Here is a 20,983-nt window from a genome sequence, read left to right as displayed (position 1 = left end):
AATTTATATCAGGAAAGTAAACCGATGTACACTGAAATCAATTTATTTTGGTGCCAGTCTGTTTTGGAATAAAGTTGGCTAAAACGAGTATATGCTAAATTTGTTACTGACCTTAGAGTTCATTTAGTCAATTTCACTCTGAAATAAGAGTGTCCCCGCATAGATTTGCCCCCCAAAATAGCTAAATTGGTGTCAATTCAACCTTTGTTATTTTGGTGCACATTTGTGTGTGGAACAGCCCATACAGATGAACCGCACGGGGCAGAGGTTTAGTGCAGATGGCAGAAGACTTGAACTCCAACTGACCGAGTTTTTAAAATCCTGTGCCAGAGGTGAAGAAAGCCTCCACTACTCTGTCCAGAAGACAAGTCTGGAACTGTTCAATTGACTGACAGACGGATTAATCCCAGCTACCTCCATATGGAAATTAATCTTTCAAGAGGAAATTTCTTCTCATTTAGTAGACAAAACTAAAGAGACCTGAAATGGGCTGGCTGCTGTCATGGAGGAATGCATGGAGAAGATAAACACATCATCGCTCTAGATAAAATCGGAGCATGCAAATTGGACCCAGGCCTCTCATCACTAACAGAAGGATGTAGGAAAGTTTCAAATGCACCAAAGGTTAGTTATGCCTCCATTTGGAAGTCCACAATGCCAGCTTCCCCAAATAAGCTGTCACTGGGCTCAGTATCACTTGATACTCAATCTTGCCAACAATTGTCCAGTCTTCCCTTCTGTGGAAATCTGTGACAAGGCAATTCTGATACCATTTTTTTAAACCTGTTCACTCTCTTGTTCTGAATACAAGATGTACACAGCTCTGGTCTTTGCTGATTAACTCCTCCTGGCAGCAAATAATGATCAGGTGTATGTTGATACTTTCAGATCCTTCAGCAGCCTTTGATAACAAGACTGTATGGCTGTTAATGTTCTGCTAGCCATTGGCTGGAAAACACACTACTAGTCTAGAATGATTTCACTCCTCCCCTCCCCACCTGCCCCCGACCAGAAATGGTAGAGGGTTATTTGGGGCAACTTCTTTTCTACCAGATATCTAGGCTCTATTTTGTTGCCCTTTCTGTCTAAAGTCATGTGAGACAACAGTGAGAAATATATTTGGCTTCCAGGGTCATAAACAAGCAGCTGACAGACAGGTCTGTGTCTCATTTTCATCTGATCTGAATGATGTGGGTTTTGTTTTCCCAGTTCTTAGAGACTGGGATTTGGAAGAGAATGAGCTGGCTGAGGCTCAACCCAGACCTGAGCACAGTAATCCATACCTTTGATCTTTAGACTAGAGTACTGCATTGTACTTTGTTTGGAACTACCCCTAAAAACTACTCTGAAGTTACTGCTGATGTAGAACACAGCTGCTCATTGTTTAGGTAGTTTCAGGAACTTCAGTGTCTTCCTATTTTACTTTTAATGGCTAGTCAAGGTGTTGATTTCAACCTACAGAGCCCGACCAAATTCACAGTCCATTCTGGTCAATTTTACAGCCACAGGATTTGAAAATTAGTCAATTTCACATTTTCAGATGTTTACATCTGAAATTTCATGGTGTTGTGACTGCGGGGATCCTGACCCAAAAGGGGGCTGTGGGGGTGGGGTGTTGCAGTAAGTACCCAGTCCATTTGGGCTGCTTACTTTAAGACACCTTGAAGAGCAACTAAAAAAAAAACAAAAAACCCGAGATATTAAGTTGGGTAAGCATAGATATACAACATACCCAAATGCAGTGCAACCTATGCTGCACACGGATTCAAAATGCTTTTAAAAACAGAATAGAATACTTGGCAAACAGAGACATGCCAATTATGGCATAACCCTATTTACTGTGTATCAGCTTTTCACCTCACTCTTCAGTGACAAAAGCCTACTAAACATCAGGCTGAATTGTATATAAATTATTCCCACACTACCTCTTTCAAAAAAATTGTAGCCCTGTTGTAAAGCCAGAATAAAATTAAATAGCAAGTGAGTTATCAGGTGTTTTTTTTTTTTATTATTATTTTATTATTTTTTTAAGTAATTAGCCATCTTTCATCCAAATTTGAAGTACCCCATAACCTTCTTTTAAGCTACTTACTTCCAGACCTCTGAAGAGGTCTGTTTCAATATAGGTTTAATTTTTTTCCAAATCTTTGCTATCATTTAGGCCTGCACCTTTCTTTGATCTTATACAACATAGAGAATCAAAACATCTTTACAATACCCAATAGCAGTTTTAGAAAATCGCAAACGTAAGTATACCTGCAGTAAAAATGGGAAGTGTTTTTTTTCCCCCAGCAGGTTGGTCACAATATACAACATTTATTGGACTTTAGAAGACAGTTTTTATTACCTTTGCTCTGTAGATGTATCCCAGAACTACCACCACAACTTCAGTGATGAAAACCAAGAGGAGGATGATCACAAACTGTTAAATACAATCCAAAATATTTATATAATACGTAGCTTTGCTGACATGCCTTTTGAGAACCTAAACTCTGCCTTTCGGGTTTATCAAACTTGCCAGGCAAGTTACTAACTTAGCAAGTAATTTATAGAAATAGTCAACTGAGTGGATCATTCCAAATAATCTATCCACTAGATCTAGTCTGAACTCCTGTATATCACAGGCCACCAATGCCACCCAGCACCCACAGATGAAATCCAACCAAAACTGGACCAAAGTATTACAGCCCACAGGACACTTATCTATTATGTGACAAAATTTTAAACACATTAGTACCATATACATATATATTTTATTATTTTACTCAAATACATATTATGTGAATAGATGGCATACAGCAACACCAGAAACTGAAGTACTAATTTAAACACAAGTACAGCTTGGACAACACAGCCCCAATTCCTAATATTACACTACAAAATACTTGTAGTGAGATTCCATCACCAGTGCCATCCAATAATTTTAGTTTTAAGTTTCAGCTTTCTTAAGCACGAATGTGTTTTCAAGAAAACTTTTTTTTTTAAATAATTGAATACAAAGGTACCATCAAGAACATTCACAGTATTAATCTTTTTACTTTAAGCAGATCATTATCGTTCTGAAGAGGGACATTGGAAGGATTTTGTATAAAGTTTTAGTACAAAAAAGGCTGATTTTAATATGTTCCAACACAAAAAATTAAGAGAAGTATTTTAGGATAAAATAGGTAAAGAAAAAAATATGAGCTTGTAAAACAAGATTACCTGAGTAAATATCTAAAAAAACCAAACATACTTGAGTGTCCATTTTAACACCGTCAGTAATGCTCTATTCATTCAAAGGCCAAATATACATCAGAACATGCAATAAAGCCTCAAAAATTCATGTGAAACAGCAACTTACAGTGGCAAGTCCACAGCGACTTTCACGGATTGTGGCACAGCACCCAATAAGTCCAATAATAAAGAGAAGTGTCCCCACAGCTATTATAACCACTGCTGGAATAAGCGTATAGACATCTTCAAAGAAGTGATCGTAGTCGTCATACGTTATGAAGACATAGGCTCCCACATAGCACAGAATGCCTGCTGCGGCCTAAAAAAAAAAATTAGGGTGATCAAATTCTTCAGAAATCCCAACAGTTAATTTTTATTAAAAAAAACACAATCCTCTACAAGTGGTTATAATTTCATAATGAGTACCTTAGCAAGCATTTCTAATGTCAATTCAACAGCCCTTCTGTATGACCACAGATATAGACACGTATCTGATGATTGGTGAAGTACTGGCTATATCTAGACTCGGGAAAGTGGAGGTTAGTGGATAGTTAACTCCAATGTTTTACCTAGTCTAGATATATGTTAGATTAGGTGAAAGGCTGAACCCCAGTCTAACCCCCAAGTCATCTGCATCTAAGCTAGATAAACACTGGAGTCAGTTCACCTCCACCTAACCTCCTTACCCTTAAATAAGGGAAGAAGAGAGATCGTGTTGTGAACATTGCACTCCCGTGTGCCCCCTTCCCAAACATGAATCCCATGAACTAACCTGGTTGTCTAAATAACCTGTCATACACCACTCCTAATACTGTTGACAGTAAGGGTTTGTCTACACTGGCAAGTTTCTGCACAGTAAAGCAGTTTTTTGCACTCAAACTGCAGATGTATACACTGCCAAGCCACTTTGTGTGCAGAAACTCCTCAGTTGCAGCGCTGAAAAGAAAAAAAAAGAAAAAAAAAAAAAAAACCACACACACCCCACCTCGATGAGAGTCATAAGGCTATTTGCACAGAGGCTCCAGCGCTCTATTGCCAGTGCAGACACTTGATTGCTTTCTGCGCTGTAATTGACCTCCGAAGCTGTCCCATAATGCCTCAAGTGACCGCTCTGCTCATTGTTTTGAACTTGGCTGCCCTGGAGACATGCACCCCTCCCCTTTCAAAGCATCATTTCTGACAGCCCTTGCGAGCTGTGCTGATCTGCTTCGGGACACAAAGCAAACCATTAATGTGGAATGCTCGGGCTGTTGAACAGAGGCAGGTGTGTGTGTGTGCGCGCGCACGCTGTGCAGAGAACCCAGGGAGGGAGGCGCGGGCTGATGTTGGGGTTTCCCCCTCCCCCTGCCTCAGGACTGATCGCTTCCTGCCACGGTCTGAACTTACAAGACAGCATTTTGACACACTGTCCCCCAAAACAGTGTCTCTCCCCCCCCCCATGCACTCACACACCCCCAACCCACTTCAATTGAAAAGCAGCTGGCAATGTAGTAAGATGCTCATGGAACAATGGGATTGGGAAACCTGCATCATGTGACGTTGTGCCTGCCACATGAGGCATTGCAAACCCTTCCCAGAGCACCCTGCGGCCAGTTACAGTGGGATAGCTATCACAATGCTCTGCTCTCTTTGCCATTGCAAGAGCTGCTAATGTGGATGCGCTTCAGCGTCACAAGGAGCACAGTGTGAACACTCAACAGTGGTTTAATTCCAGTGTTTTAATAAAAGTGATATAATTTGTGGTGCAGAAACTTGCCAGTGTAGACATACTCTAAGAGCTAGTCTATGCTGGCAATGTTAAAGCGCTGCTGTGGCGCTCTAAACTTAAACAAAAAAAACCTCATGCCTCCACGAGGGGTGTAGCTCCCAGCGCTGGTGCACTGTCTACACGGGCGCTTTACAGCGCTGAAACTTCCTACGCTCAGGGGGGTGTTTTTTCACACACCTGAGCAAGAAAGTTGCAGCACTGTAAAGTGCCAGTGTAGACAAGCCTTAAGATTCTGTTAAATCCAAACAGCTAGCTACTTGCAGATAATCCAGAGATTTCTTCCTTCAGATACAGGAACTGTTTTATACTCCAAGATGTATTACTTTCTTCCATTTTGCTATTTAACTATCCATTTTGCTACTTAACTAAGCAGGTAGATAGATCATCTATTTCGATTGCTGGGAGTAATGGGTGCACATGTAAATATTTTTATCTTTATTTAGTAAGGAAAAGATTAAATTAAAACCAAGATCCCTTTTGTGAAACCTATGTAACACCCTTTCCATTTTTAAATAGGTAATATTATCTCCAGTCCAAATAAAATTTCTCACCATGAACAGTACACAAGTCAGACAATCGCTGTGTATTATCAGTGTGGTGCATATCTACAGAATACATATGGTAAGATTTCAACTTCAAAGGAAATATTCTCAGAAGTATCATTGTACGAACTAGCCAGTTTCTGCACAAAGAGGAAATTACCTATACTGTTGTAACTTACTGGCAGATTCATACTGAAGATCTTATTGCTCTCTCTACTACTACAACTGTAGAGATGCAACTTATTGCAAAATTCTAACTCTAAACTGCTCCATGCACAACATCATTCTGATCCTAAATTCTGACTGCAGTAAGACTTCCACTGACTTCAATGGAATTACACTCACAAAAATCGCAGGACTGGGCCCACAAGATAGTACACGGTACACCAGTAGCAGCAAGTACTTCTGCCTCTGTATTCCCTTTTCTAGTTATACAATGAACCCACTGTCCTCTCTTCACATCCCCTGGCCCCATGTCAACATCTAGAACACTCAAGGTGAATTCTGCACTGAACAGCTTAAAATGGGAGAACTATGCTATCTAGAATGTAAGCTGATGCAACTAAAATAATGGATGCTGTATACTCAGTTATAATATTCTGTCTGTTCAGATGTGTTCAAGAGTCTTCCAACAGGGCACCCTTAAGCCAAGTGAAGTTAATAGTCACTACACTGTCTCCTGGTCTACATTAGTATACTGCCATAGATATGGCTAGTACTTAACATTCATTTAGTAAGTTACAAGCTTTACCAAAACCTTCAGAGTTCCCTAGGCCAGGAACAGCTAGCTGTATTGAAGGAAACGGACTATCGCTTTAGAACACTGAGAACATTTTGGGTTAATTCAAACTGGTTTTACAGAGTCTTTATATGACCCTGAATATCATTATTTATCTAAACTGAGTTAAAATGGATCAAGACAGTTCATCACGGGGACTTTGGTGAGCTACATTGAGCTCACTTTGGGAGTAGTTCTGATTCAATATGTTATATTGTCTCCAATACTAAAAGGTGTTAATCTAAGTCCTCGTTTTCCCCCTGGGGTACACCATGTTTTGAACTTGAATAAAAGTGATATATACAGGCGACTGACACAATCTGTACATATGAAGTCACATGCAGTGTAGCTCTGGGGGTTTATCCAGTTTGTGTCTCTTCTGATAGGACCCTGGTGCTATGTAGTTTAATTGCAGATGCATATTAATATTTATACCTTAATGCTACTACGTATTTGTATCTGTAGGGCCTAGGGTGCCCCACTGTGTTAAAAACTGCACGAATGAAGTGAGTCCCTGCCTTGGAGGGCTTACAATCTAAACACAGTGAGTGTGCGGGCAGGGGTGAATCTAATATACAAGCAACCTGAATAATGTAAATGACAAACGTGATCGTGCCCGGATTTAAAAAACACATTTATAAGAAGGGAAGTTGTTAGGAAGATATTAAATGAACAGAAAAGGAAGACGAGATGAGATACTGGAGAGATGTTAAATGGTGTAGTAAACATGGTAAGATATGAACAGGGATAAAGTTAAGCCAGTATTTGGATAAGTTTATTTTAAGTCCCAGATCAGTGCCTAAAAACGGCACTGTTCACCTAAGGTATTAGTGACTATATTAGCCTTGATCTGTGAGCATGTCCGTTAACAATGAAAGCTACAAATTTTGTGTGTGTATAATTTATTTGAGACTTCATGGTGATGTAGGACATAGAAAATGTTGAGGGGAGGAGGGAATAATCTGTAGTTTAACTAGTGTGAAACTTTACTATCAAAACAAATTGTGTCTCAGCTGAAGTTTCCTCTTGCTGCAAAGTTTCAGAAGATATTTGAGAACTACACTCCTGCTGTCATAAACAGGTCTTATTCTCATGTGGAGAAAATATCCTTTTTTCCCCAAAAATTAGTAAAGTCATTTTCACCATTACAGGTCCTCTTAAATGTACAACATGGGACCCAAACAACTTCTGTGGCTCCTGTTCTCAGAAAAGTCTGAGAAGTGGTAAAGTACAAATGTTACCATTAGGTTGTACCAAGTATTTCAATTTTACAGAACTGATATTTGATAAAAATGAGCTAAGGAACTTCTGGTTCTACACCTGCCTGTTTCCCCTACCAACTTTTGTTTTACAAATCATAGAAATGCTGGAAGGGACTACAAGAGGTCATCAAGTCCAATCCCCCGTGCTGATGCAGGACCAAGTAAACCCTAGACCATCTGCGACAGATATTTGTCCAATCTGTTCTTAAAAACCACCAGTGATAGGGAACTCAACCTCCCTTGGAGGCCTACTCCAGAACTTAACAACCCTTATATTTAGAAAGTTTTTCCTGATATCTAACTTAAAATATCCCTTGCTACAGATTAAGGGCATTACCTTCTTGGACTACTTTCAAGGGACATGGAGAACAATTGATCACTGTCCTCTTTAAAATGGCTAACATATCTGAAGACCTTTGAAGTATGCTAAAAAAAAAAAAAAGTTTCCTCTCCCCCTTGTCACAGCATGAAACAGGCAAAATGGACTTACTAAAATGTATGTATCTGACAGCATTTCACATAAGCTACATTAATTTACCATAATAGAAGTGTTAGGGGTGGAAGATATGGCAGCTGAATCAACAGGTTAAATGCAGAAGATTCAGAAAATTCAACTATACATTGCATTCAAAGTAACAGTGTGAAAGAACAAACAAGGATGAGAGATTCAGGCGCACTCAAAGTATAATCATGGCTCTGCTGGTGGCTCACTGCGTGGCCTTGGGCAAGGTATTTCACCTCTGCCTCTATAAAATGGAAGCAATAGGAATCTCAACACCCCTTCCAATTAGTTATCTAATAAGTTCACATTTGCACAATACTGAATACATAAGGTGCTATATAGATACTAAACTGAAAAATCAGCTGGGGCAAAACACAAAAATGAGACATTTTAGCGGAGTTATGTTTAATGGCTTATTTCCTTCAAAACTAGTTGCTTGGCACAGAGAAGACAACTAGAAATTCTAGCTCAACTCTAATACGCTGGCATTTTATGTACAGAATGGAACAATGCAGACATGCACATTTGGGATATAAAGTGAAAAACCAAAAGGGAAGCCATGGAACAATGGAATTACATTAAGTGTTGCCTAGCAATGAAACATGTGAAAGTGCCAGTGATGTCATCCCCCACTTCAAAGGATTAAGATGCTTGTCAGAAATGTGGTATTTTGCAAGGTGGCAGAGGGAAAAACCATCTGCAGCTGTCACCAGATATGAGGAGAGTGCAAAGGAAGACTGAAATCAGCACCATTTGTGAGCCTCTTTGTCCTTCTCTGCTGTGTTTTAAATGGAATTTTAAGTGGCTTCTCTCTTCCCCCACCCAAGAAAACCCAGTTCATAGAAGCGGAACTGAGACTTAGCATATAGCTGCATAGGAATAATTTGGGAAGGAAATTTTTTTGTCTGCAAAGCAGTTGTCAATTCTATAATCTTAGGATCTTTGCAATTTGTTAAGATTCTACAATTTTTACTGTTTGAGATGTACTTTCTAAAATAAAAATGGACATGAATTCCACTAATACTATCAAAATGCTGATCCAGAATAAAACATGCAGTGCTTATCAAAGTAATGTCATATAATGACTATTTTGAAGTAAAAAACTTTAAATAAAGCACTTAAATTACAGCAACTGAAGACTTAACTAAAGCTGGTGTTGCACATGTAAGAACGTTTAAACACTTACGTTACCATTCACCAGAATCTTTAACGTCAATTTACATGTGAAGATGCAGCTTTAGAGTGGAGCAGTGTGCTGATTCACTTATCTCACACATTGACTTCCAAATTTCTACTCTTATTCATCAATATCAAGCTCATATTGCTGCTGCTTTGTGTGTTTTTACAACCCATTTAAGACAGGGTACGTATCAATATAGCAGAGAAAGACCATCCATCTAGAAGAGATTTATTCAAGCCAAATAAGCTCGCAACCAAAATTCTTATAACCTAAATTAACAACGATCAGACAAGATACTAGTTTAAAACTTGTATTCAGAAGACTAAAGTTAGAAGCAGAATTATTCTATCTATTAACAAATTAAATTTAAGAACACAATCTCTTAACCTGCTTAAAATCTGAGGGGAAGAAAAAAAAAAAAAAAAAAAAGCCATTGAGAGATTTTATTCTTCGCCTATCAAAAAATACAAGTTTGCAAACCCAATCTAAGATCTGAAAGTCATCTTTTTCTGGCACTCACATCACCACCACCAGACTCTGTAGTCAGGACTCTTAACAACTCTGCTGTTTGAGTTAGAAAAGAATCTGGCTCGCAGCACTGCAATGGCTCTGCAGTAAAAGTTAGTAAAAGCTTTTTAGTCACTCTAGTCAGATGCAACACAGAAAACACGGAGAAAACAGATGGGTTGAGGAAACAGATGCCATTTTAGTGATAGCCACTTTTCTTACTGTAACATCACTTAAATTGACATCAGTTATATGCACTGCATATGATTTACACAGATTTATTTCATAAATAATGCTCTAGAATGTAAAAAGCAATATTACAAATTGAACTGCAGAAAATACATGTATCAACCTTTCATGAATACCCAAATCAAGGAAAGTCAATGAAAGTTGTGTGCTGCAATAATTAGACTTAGATCTGTTTGGACAAAGTGGATATGGATTAAAGTAACACCCACAAACTAGAGAGGGTTTAGAAAAGGGTGAAGTGACCAGTGCTACAGGGATGACTTAAGAATGATTATCTTTACTTGTGGTGGCATGTAGGGTACACGTAGCTCCACACCACAGTGAAAGGCTCTAGCAACAGGGAGACAGAGTGACACTATATAGTTAAAAGAACAGATGTGGGAGGCACTGCTTGGGCACAAAGACAGCCACGTAGGGTATATATCCTAGGGTTCTGGTGTGTCTGTACGCTACCTGTCTAAATTGTGCCTCATCCGCCACATAAATACCTGTGCTAACTGGGTATGCAGTGTCTACTCTACATACTGCCATAAGTGTAGATATACCATGAAATATTTATTTGCACATAAGCATATGGAGGGAAAGGGAGCTTGGTAAATCTAAAGTGTGAAGTGCATCAACAGGCCAGAAAGGAGCTGTTAGGATGGTACAAGAGTTGGACTAGTAACAACAAGTCAATTGAAGAAAAATGGCTGAATATTAGGAAAGATTATCTGAATAGCTTTTTTGTATATTTGTATCATCATCATCATCTGAAAAAACGGAGCATCATGCAATACCAACAAATTTCTCTAGAATTGCACAGGCTACCTTGTGAATGACTCTTTGGGGTATTGGGTTACTTGGAGAAGCTAAGTAAACTATACTGAGTTCTTTGGATCAGTCATTTTTTCAGGGTCTGATCTGGCTTTACATGGTCGCTAGACGCAAGAGTTAATAAATCCTATGGGGATTAAGATATTCCTCTTGTTTCTACCTTTGGTACATACTAAGGTATCGATGCTTATTTGAAGGCTCTTCTGAACAAACTGTTTCAGTGTAAGATCTGACAGCCTAACAATCCTTCATAACCTGTATACTTTGAAAGATTGTTAGAGCGGCTGTCAGATCTTACGCTCAGTTTGAATAAGCAGAAAGAATTGTTTCTGTATAATAAGAAGGTAGTAATAATCCTCATGATTTTTAGACTGTTTTAAAACTAAAAGCAACGTAACACAAGTATACATGCCAAATTAACTTTAACTGTAGCTGCTGTAAACACAGCACTTCAGAACAAAGATTACATTACTTTTGTCATGTAAGCAAAAGGCCAAGCTAAGCTTCGTTTCCACTTGGTATTATATATACAAAATCTCTCTTATTACAAGAGGCAGTGGACCATTGGCCTGAAAGTTTCAAATATACAGAGTGTCCTATCACACCCATTCTTTCTGTATGCACTGGATCATATGGGGGGGGGGGGAGAGGGGAGAGGAGGAGAGAGAGTGAGTGTGTGTGTGCGCGCTTTGTAACTTGACCTGATCCTCTATTGTTTCCAGATTCCTTGCACTGCACAAGAACAATGAAGATTCTTCCATGCAGTAAAGTGTTCCTTTGCTGAATAAAATATCTCAAACTTCATACACTATTCAGTGATACCACATTTAGCTTTCCAACTTGTTTCTGCTGCTACTGGCTATAAACGCCATTAAAAAAAAAAAAAAACCCTATGACAACAAATATTGTAGGAACTCTCAGGAGTTGGAAACATTTAAGGCCCCAATCTTGCAACAACTTAAAGCACATGACTATTTAATGGAGTTCAGTGGGACTACTAGTGGGTTTAAAGTTGAGCATGTGTGTCTTCCCAGGATCGGGACCTACATTTGTTGCCTGATAATCTGTCTCAAAATAAAACAAATGAAATAATTCACATATGCCATATCAGTTTCAAGAGGGCAGCTTTAAAAATTCTGTTTTTTTAAAAAGTTTAAACAATGTATGTGTGTGTGTGTATTATATATATATATATATATATATATATATATATATATATATATATATATATATATATAAAAAACACACACACCCCACCTTTTTTTTTTTTTTTTTTTTTTTTTTTTAAACACACACACACACTCCCAGAAAATACACTCCCTCCTCCCATCAAAAGTACCCTGCTGATCTTCACTTCCACAGCAGAAATTAAGCCACTTTCACACCAAGGCCTGGTCTACACTGGGAGGGGGAGGTAGGGGGGGAAAGGGGTCGATGTAAGATACGCAACTTCAGCTACAGTTGACTCCGCTACCGCCGCTCGCCCTGGTGGAATTCCGGAGTCGACGGGAGCGTGTTTGGGGATCGATATATCGATCCCCGATAGATCGATCGCTACCCGCCGATCTGGCGGGTAGTCTGGACGTACCCCAAGAGATGACAAGTGGTCCAGGAGCAGGATTTCAGTTGAATGATTCCCATTGGTAGCCCAGTGGCTCATCTATGCTCACTAAATGACACTTGAGAATTAATTCTCATTTTAACTTCCGAAGAGATATGGAGACAATTCTCTAGCTACCACCACAGAAGGAGACTTCAAGCCAGCTAGTTTATAAGTTTAACCACAGCTGAACCTTCCCTTGTTTAGCTCACTTTTAATTAAATCCCTTAATTTATTAGTTTTTGCCAGACCTTTTCTTAATATTCTCCTTTTAAGGAAAGCGTACAAGACTTTGCACTGTATTCTACATGTCCCAGCGTCTTCTGTGGTATTAGAACTATTTCATATGATTTAATACCACGATATAATTTTAACTCCTCTGAGCTGGGTGTTCATGAGAGCTGTTCTGCAAAGCCTCTGATTTTTTTCACCTAAAAGTGATATTCACGCAGGGTGGATTTGATTTAAATCACTAGTCAGGAAGACTCAATTTAATCGTGGATTTCTATATAAAAGTGCATTCTTGTTGGTTGTTAGAAGCTGAATACATATTCTTCACAACTCCGAGATAGATGTAGGTTTCATTTTTAGAAGGTACACCCTATACATTAAGTGATTTATTTTGAAAACTTTTCAGATTAGTTTTACAGCTGTATCAGAAAATGAATTGTTTGGTCATTTCATTTACCAAAGGTAATTGAAGCAGATATTTATGAAGTCACTGGGAGGTGAACTATCTCCAATTCAACAGGTTAATCATTAATATTTGGAGGATTTTCTTGCCATGCTGGATTAGGAGAACATCACCAGACAAACATTTAAATTGTTTTAACTATTTCTCACCTCTGTATATTTATTTGTTTATTTATTTATTTATTTAAAAACATTTTTGCTATTAACAAGCATGTTATCTCTGGACACACAAATCCACAGTTTGAGAACTGCAAAACTAAGCATCTCTGATGGTATCTTCTAGACTGAGCACTGAGTCTCATTGGGCAGATAGAAAGATTATTTAGGTTAATCTATACAGAAGCCCCTGGAACCCCATAAGATTGGGTCCCTAATCCATGAACTATTGGAACTTGTTTACAAAACTTTTCTTAAACATTACATGAATATATTGTCTCATACTATAGAATTAGAATTTATAATCCCTATTCCATGATGACGTATCTTTGAGATAACGTCTCTTAATTAAAACTCTCTTTAGATAGGTTTTTTCCTCAAAAAGCATTTTATCAAAAAAAATCTGATTCAAATTAAAAAAATGTTTTTTATTTTTATCCACCCTGTATTCATGCATAATTAAGCTAAATGACTACTTTCTCAATAAAGCTTTTTAACAGCACCATTCATTTGAAACTAAGGCCATGTCTACACTACCCCGTATCTCAGCAAAATTTATGTCACTCAGGGGTATGAACCCTCGCCCCGAGCAACATAAATGTTTTGCTGCATAAGCCCTCGTATGCACAGCATTGCATCGGTGGGGGACGTTCTCCCACAAACACAGCTACCGCCACTCATTTATCTGATATCTTGTCAATGGGAGAGAGCTCTCCCATCAGCATAGAGCAGCTACACAAGCGATCTTACAGCAGCACAGCTGTATCAGTAGAGCTGTGCCACTGTAAGCTTGCAAGTGTCAACATGGCCCAAGATCATGTAATACTAATAATTTTTAAAAACTACTTTTGCCACTACTGCGGCAGAGTTGTCACAGTGAAAGACTAGATGGAGAGATTGTTCTACTTCTACAGACGTGTGAAGGTACACGACAGCTGAAGAGAAAGGAAAAAGGAATGAAGTGCTACTAGGAACTGATCGAGCAGCATGAAGTTCCCATTTTCCTTAAGATTCGTCTCCTTTCCTCATTGAAAACTGGATTCACATGGTATTCTGGAGACCTCCAAACAAGAATTAGGTAGCATGTTTCAATGTCCTAAATGCTTGCACATTAGAAGATACATGCCCCTTCCTTGTTTTTTTGCCCTGACCCTATTTGTCATTGATTTACATAAGCCACTTATCTGCCTAAGCTCCGAGTATATCAGGAGTCAATAACATACATAATCTCTTCTCCAAATTTTTACCCCCAGGAAACTTGTTCTCTTCCCCTCCCTCCCCCAATTAGAAATATATTACTATTATAAACAGCAAATACTGTTTAATAGATAAAAATGGCTATTCTCAAAATATTTTCCTCTGAACATATCCTTCTATCCTGAAATATTCCCATTTATAGGTAGCCTTAAGTATCTTATCCATTTCCTGACCTACTCAGATGACCTATGATGAGGAGTTCAAGGATTACTTGGATAGATTGGGGGGGGGGGGGGGGGGAGGAAGCTATCAGTTCCTCAGGAGTACATACAGGACATTGACAGAGGGCACTGCATCAGGCAGTGTTCAAATATTTGCCTGAATTCTCCACATTCACATTTGGGGTCATTCCTCAGCTTCCATGTGGTCATATTGTCTCCAATCTTTGCCATACCAACTCTCGCTCTATTTAGAGTACACCAATGTTTTGGTTTGAGGTCAATGCCTGGAGGGAGTTGTTCTGAAGGAACCAGATTCTCCAAAGTCAGCAGCATTTCCTGCAATTTTATTACTGTGTAGCCTTCCCCAGTGGTATTTTGGGGTAGAGGCAAAGCTGTTTCTGGACTTCAGCCTACTGAGTAAAGAATAGCATCCATGCAATGGGTGTCTTGGATCATATACCTGACTTTGTTTCGCCTTTTTAGTAAAAGGCATCCTGTCTCGCTAACAGTGATGCAATTCCTGTGAGGCAGTATAGCAACAGTCCTTAAAACTACAACTTGGCATGTTCCCCTGTTGTGTCCTTAGTTCCAGAATCTATCCCATTCATTAAGTCATGCTTATGAGTGTACCATTCACTAAATGGTATCTTAAATTTTAATGAGATTTTAGCATCTCTTTATTCCACTGTAGTCATGTTTAAAATTCTCCAGAAATATTTACTAGTGATTTCCTATTGTTTCTTTTAAAGTTTGGTGGATGCTCGTCTAACTTCAGATGTTCGTTTATCTGTACTAGCAAAAGCTAAATTCCTTCACAGCGTGTCTTCATAAATATCTGCCATGTTTAAGATTTAGATATTGCTAATCTAGCTTTTTAAAAAGAACGTGCAGTCCCTTGGTTGCACAAGACAATCTTGTGCTATATCAGTGAGATATAGCTTTATAACGTAAGGCTTTCTTCCTTCATTATTCATGTTTGTGCCAAGATTAATCTCTGGCAAGGAAACATTAATAATGGGTAGAGCAGTTCAATATCTACTTATTGGGGGCTGACCCTTCTGAGGGGATCAAGTTGTAACTGATATTTCCTGTTAATGTTCCCTTTAATTTTTTAAGAATGCCTCATATAAATTATCTAAAATATAAATGTTATAATTGGCAGCTAAAATATACCATTTCATATTAAGATGAAGTCATCATACTGGTTTGTTTCAATACCCTAGCTTTAACTTAATGCAGTGGTTCTCAAACTTTTACTGGTGACCCCTTTCACATAGCAAGCCTCTTAGTGTGACCTCTTCCCCTTATAAATTAAAAAAAACACACTATTTTATATATTTAACACCATTATAAATGCTGGAGGCCAAGCAGGGTTTGCAGTAGAGGCTAACAGCTCGTGACCCCCCATAATAACTTCATGACCCCCTGAGGGGTCCTGACCCCCAGTTTGAGAACCCCTGACAATGCATTTGTCTACAGTATACCAATTCAAGAGCCACTTCTGAATTCTTGTTCTCCATGCCATGAAGCTCAGGCATATCATGGAAGTTCTGAGCTAGAGGCCTGGAAAGGAGCATGAAGGCCAGTGATAACGATACATCAAGCTGGCTGTATGACAGCAGTACAAATACACGTGTCAGTGCATACCAGCTCACCTATCCCCAATTGCTAAAACTTGCCTCAGTGGCAACCTTCTATGAAAAAATAAGGGAATATAGGTTTAGAGGTATCACCAGGATAAAATGAATGAAGAACCCTAATAATGGGGGAGGGGGGATTGCAGGCTTCCAGGAGAGACTGAACCATTTTTGTTGATAGGTATTCTATGAAATGTTAATAAAAGCACAGTAAAGTTCTTACAATGCGTACTAGCAAACAGTAAGAAAGTAACAGAACTGTCTAGAAGCTTAATGGGGAGGAGGAACGGGTATAGCCATTGGTGAGTGGAGACAAAGGCAACCTTGTAGGTGAAATTAAGTTACTGGATGAAGAACTAGAAGTGGCTGGAGCGGTTACCTGTTAGCAGGCTTGATGTTAGATTCTAGGAAAACATGAAAGATGCAGGGGATTTGATAACATAGGGCATCATGAAAATGAATAGCCCATCTTATTTTTCAGTCTTCATTGTTAGTGTTCAGTAGGTGACTCTCTTATTCTACTATAAGTAACAGAAATGCTGATCTGTTCTTAGAAATGCTAGCATAACTGACATAAGTGGTAGAAACAAGAAATGGAATAAACTGAAGCAGTGAAAATAATACTAAAGTAAACCTTGTCAAGAGTTATAGCAAGATACAAAAGATTCATGCTCCTCTCAAGTAGTACATGATCTGTTTCTTCAAGATTAAACGAAACTATCTAATTAAATGGAAGAACAAAACATGGACAGTTTGGGGATACTGAAAATAAGATATTCTCAATGTTATCTGTCTTAAACATCTAAACCTGATACTTTAAGTCCCCGTTCCAGGCCTTACAACAGCTCTTCAAGATTGGCTTAATTCACAAAGTCTCTATTGCCCCCAAAGAGCAGAGATCAACTACTGATCAGCCACCAACACTGAAAGACCGAGACTTGAATTTGGAAAAAAAAGTTGCAAGTTTCTTTTAAGAAAGCATTATCTTCAATGCAGCATAAAACAATCAAGGAAAAAACATTAAGTGAACTTTGCCCTGGATATGCTGCCCTAGATAGATTAAAACTCATAGGTCCAATACCAGATGCTATAGATGAAGAAAGAGGAAGTTTTAAAGGGGGGGACAGGGGGGAAATGAAAGAATGAGCATTGGCATTAAACACCAGATAGTTGTTTGAACATGAGAAATGGCCCAACAACTAAAAAACCAAAGCCACAGAACCAAGTTGATGTAAGTCCAAGTTGAAGATGTGACAAGATTGTAGAGACAAGTACAAAGAGGTCTTCAGACAACAAAAGTAAAAAGTGAGAGCTTCTCAGATGCAATCATTCTAAACATCTGCAATCAAATGTCAGGGGCATTCAAGCACACTATTTAAACTGTACTTAGAAAGCAATAATACTCCAGAGTTTACACATAATGGAAGTTCAAATTCTTCCTCAACTACCATGCATCTGTTGATTGATGGATAGAAAGGAGAATTTATGACCCAGTCTCACCGGTGAAAGTTGGTAGACACAATCCTCCTGAGAGTTCTACACTGACACCCAACAGCAGTTTGTTGTATTTGTATTGAGAATGGACCACGGGGAAAACTGATCAAACAATATTTTACATAAGAGACTCAGATGGACTGAATTTATAAAAGCAATCACAGGAGATTTTAGAGCTATTTGACAGATTACAGGCTGTAATCTACTGCCAAAGTCTTAGTGGAAGTCTGGAGGATCTAATTAACAGAACTGGAACTACACAAAGATGAAAAATCAAAGATGGCTGAGATAATATGGAACATATTACTTAACCAACAAAGCTGACCCCAAATATTAATGCCATGTGTTGAGACCAGAGCAGGAAGCAACAAGTAATATGTAGATGATGGAACAAAAGCTGAATTTTTTCCTTCTCTTCTAGCATTTAAAATTGAAGATCCAGATTTTTAATCCCAGAATTGATGTTTGCAAAGGAAGGTATTCTACAGTTTCCCATTTTGATGCCACAAATTGTGAAAACAAAATCACAATACAAGCCAGCTGAATTCAGAATTCTGTCATAACTACTCTCTTCTCCAGGCAGCTCAGCATCAATTGATCATATTAGCAGAACTGCCCTGAATGCCCTCCCAGCCAAAAACAATATTTCCAACTTTTGGGAGCACAAACCTATTAAAAAAACACATTAGACATTTTCATATGGTACTAGAAACTATTTCACTATGTTTTAAATGATTCATGCTCAAGTTTCTCTCAATAAACCAAGGTAATAGCATTATTGTAAATCAGTAACCTCATAACCCTACACAGAACCATTCCCATGACAGTAATCAGCTGTCCAACCACTGTTTAAATTGAACAGTCACTACACAAATGAGTCACCATGCAATTATATACTTGGAGGCAGTAAGTGCAAAAAATTCTCACTCAAGTTCATAACATAGGAAGACATTATCAGTAAATCTACGATAAGCAGTCATATGATTGAACAGAACTGAGTTTAAAAGAACAGGAGTACTTGTGGCACCTTAGAGACTAACAAATTTGAGTTTGTGGTCATCTATAGCTAATCCAATTGATATAATTAACCAAGAACAATCTATTTTAAACTCTCTAAAAATACACCAGTTACAAAACAATTGCATGGCTAGTTACAACCAAATATAACCAATTTCACAGGATGAATATTTAGTTCAAGCTACAGTATATTTAGCATAATACAGAACACAAACCTACCTTTAAAAGCCACACCCAACAATGCACTGTGCTCCAAATGAATAGTGATATTATAGAGGCTATTGTGGCTAAATGGCACATGCATCACTAATTTAAAAATCAAACAAATCTCAAGTGTATGATTCATCTCAGAGTAAGCAAATCCAGTCAGATATGGTGGGACAGGAGGCAGCACATATATACAGATTTTGCAGTACCGCCATGGGTCACTAAAATATATATTTAGTAAGAAATTTCTTCTTAAAAATTTAAGACCAAAACACACACCATGGAACATGGGGATATTAGATTTAGTACCAACCCCATTTTGAAGAGTGAAACTATTTATATCAACGTTATTTCTGTTCTAATATTCTATTACCCACTATCCCTTCCCCTTCCAAAGCCTGAGATTTTTGAACAGCTGGGACAACAATCTTGCATTACTGTAATCCCAGTTCCAATCCATCAATTTGGAAAGGGTGCACTTTAAACACACCACCATATCATTTGTAAATCGCGTTTCCTTTACTTAAGCTATGTTGTACTGATATAGCCCAAATGACACTGGGTTTTATGTTAACAATATAGCCCATCTGCCCACATTTAAAAACATAGCTTACGAAGATCTACTGTTCTACTAACCCAAAAAAGCTTTTGTCTTTCTGTCTGCATGGTTTTTAGCTACGGCAGAATTAACATTCAGGGGAAGGGTAAAGGACTGCAGTTATTGCAAGAAATTAAAAAAGTCTATGATTAGTTATACTGAGACTATAATGCAAGGGCACATTACTATTTTGTTTATCACATTAAAAGGCTTCTAAAGAAATGTGTGTGCCCACCTGCCCCCAACTATTCATTTGGGATATAATTCCTAGCCAGATGGCCAGAAATTAGGTGACCACAAACAGCACTGAGAAAGGTGAATGAATTCAGCATAGAGATTTAAAAAACTAGAACTTCATAACCAGGCTCACGTCGAGTATGGTTATTTGGAAACCTCTTAGAGTACTTCTAAGGTGCCTATCGCCCTGCAGCCTATCACATTAACTTGCATTTACTGAATCTTTGTGGCCCAAGATTGGAAAGGTATCTGGTAATTGACATAACGTATTTAAAAAGCAGAAGATGGGAGTGTTTTCAGCCTCTCCCCTCTGTGGGAAGATCTGGGGGTTTATCTGCTGGAAGGAGATGTGAATAGTGACACAGCCCGGTCAATCACCAGCATTAATCATCCTCCAGGAAGCTCCCCGCGGCCTCAACAAGGCACAGCCCCGATGGGGGTATGGCGCTGGGGCTCCCAAGCCCGCGTCCAACTAGACACCCCAGCTCAGGGCGGCAGTCCCCCCTCCCAGCTACACGAGGCCCCTGCCCCAGCGCTAGACCCGTCTCCTGCCCGCCCGGGGGAAGGCTCTACCCAGCCCGGAGCTGAGCCCCCCCGAAGATCCGAGGAGGGGGGTCTAGGACTGACGGGAGCGAGTCAAGAACCCCTCGGCCTCCCAGCCCCGCTGCAGGCACCGAGTCCCTCGCAGAGGGAGAGAGCGTCAGCCCGGGCCCGCAGCCCCCACGGCTCACCCAGAAGATGAGGTTGAGGAAGACCAGGACGGTTTTGGAGGAGGTGATCCCGCACTGCCCCATCGCTCCAGCTCCTGCGCCCATCCGCTGCTGCCCCTCTCCGCTCCGCCGCCGCCAGCTGGCCGCCTGCCTCACGTGACCCGGGAAGGGACAAGCAAGGAGCCTAAGATGGCGGCTGCCTTTGTCACATGATGGGGGAGGTACCTAAGATGGCGCCCCCGTCTGCTCTTAAGGGAGCCGCAACCCTGTGCGGGGCAAGGTATGTATGTGTAAGGAATGAAAGACCTTGTCAGTCAAACACACACCCATCCTTATCGTACGCCCATGCACACGGCGGTGGGGCCTGGCCTGTGACATGACACCCATGAAAGGCCC

At 39.4% G+C, this 20,983-nt stretch overlaps 1 protein-coding gene across 1 annotated transcript in view; it reads right to left on the bottom strand.

Moving 5' to 3' along the window:
• Positions 1-20,721, bottom strand: part of TSPAN3 (tetraspanin 3) — a 38,460-nt gene extending 17,739 nt beyond the window's left edge. Inside the window, exons 1-3 of the mRNA XM_065411545.1 lie at positions 20,609-20,721; positions 3,344-3,535; positions 2,348-2,422 (exon numbers count right to left, since the gene is read on the bottom strand). Coding sequence (XP_065267617.1) covers positions 2,348-2,422; positions 3,344-3,535; positions 20,609-20,692 — 351 coding nt within the window. The 5' untranslated portion in view covers positions 20,693-20,721. The remainder of the gene's footprint in view (positions 1-2,347; positions 2,423-3,343; positions 3,536-20,608) is intronic.
• Positions 20,722-20,983: the final 262 nt, after the last annotated feature.

This window comes from Emys orbicularis, chromosome 10, assembly GCF_028017835.1.
Source record: "Emys orbicularis isolate rEmyOrb1 chromosome 10, rEmyOrb1.hap1, whole genome shotgun sequence".
Lineage (NCBI taxonomy): Eukaryota > Metazoa > Chordata > Testudines > Emydidae > Emys > Emys orbicularis.
Note: the sequence above shows the minus strand (reverse complement) of the source record. Positions and strands in the feature narration are given on the sequence as shown.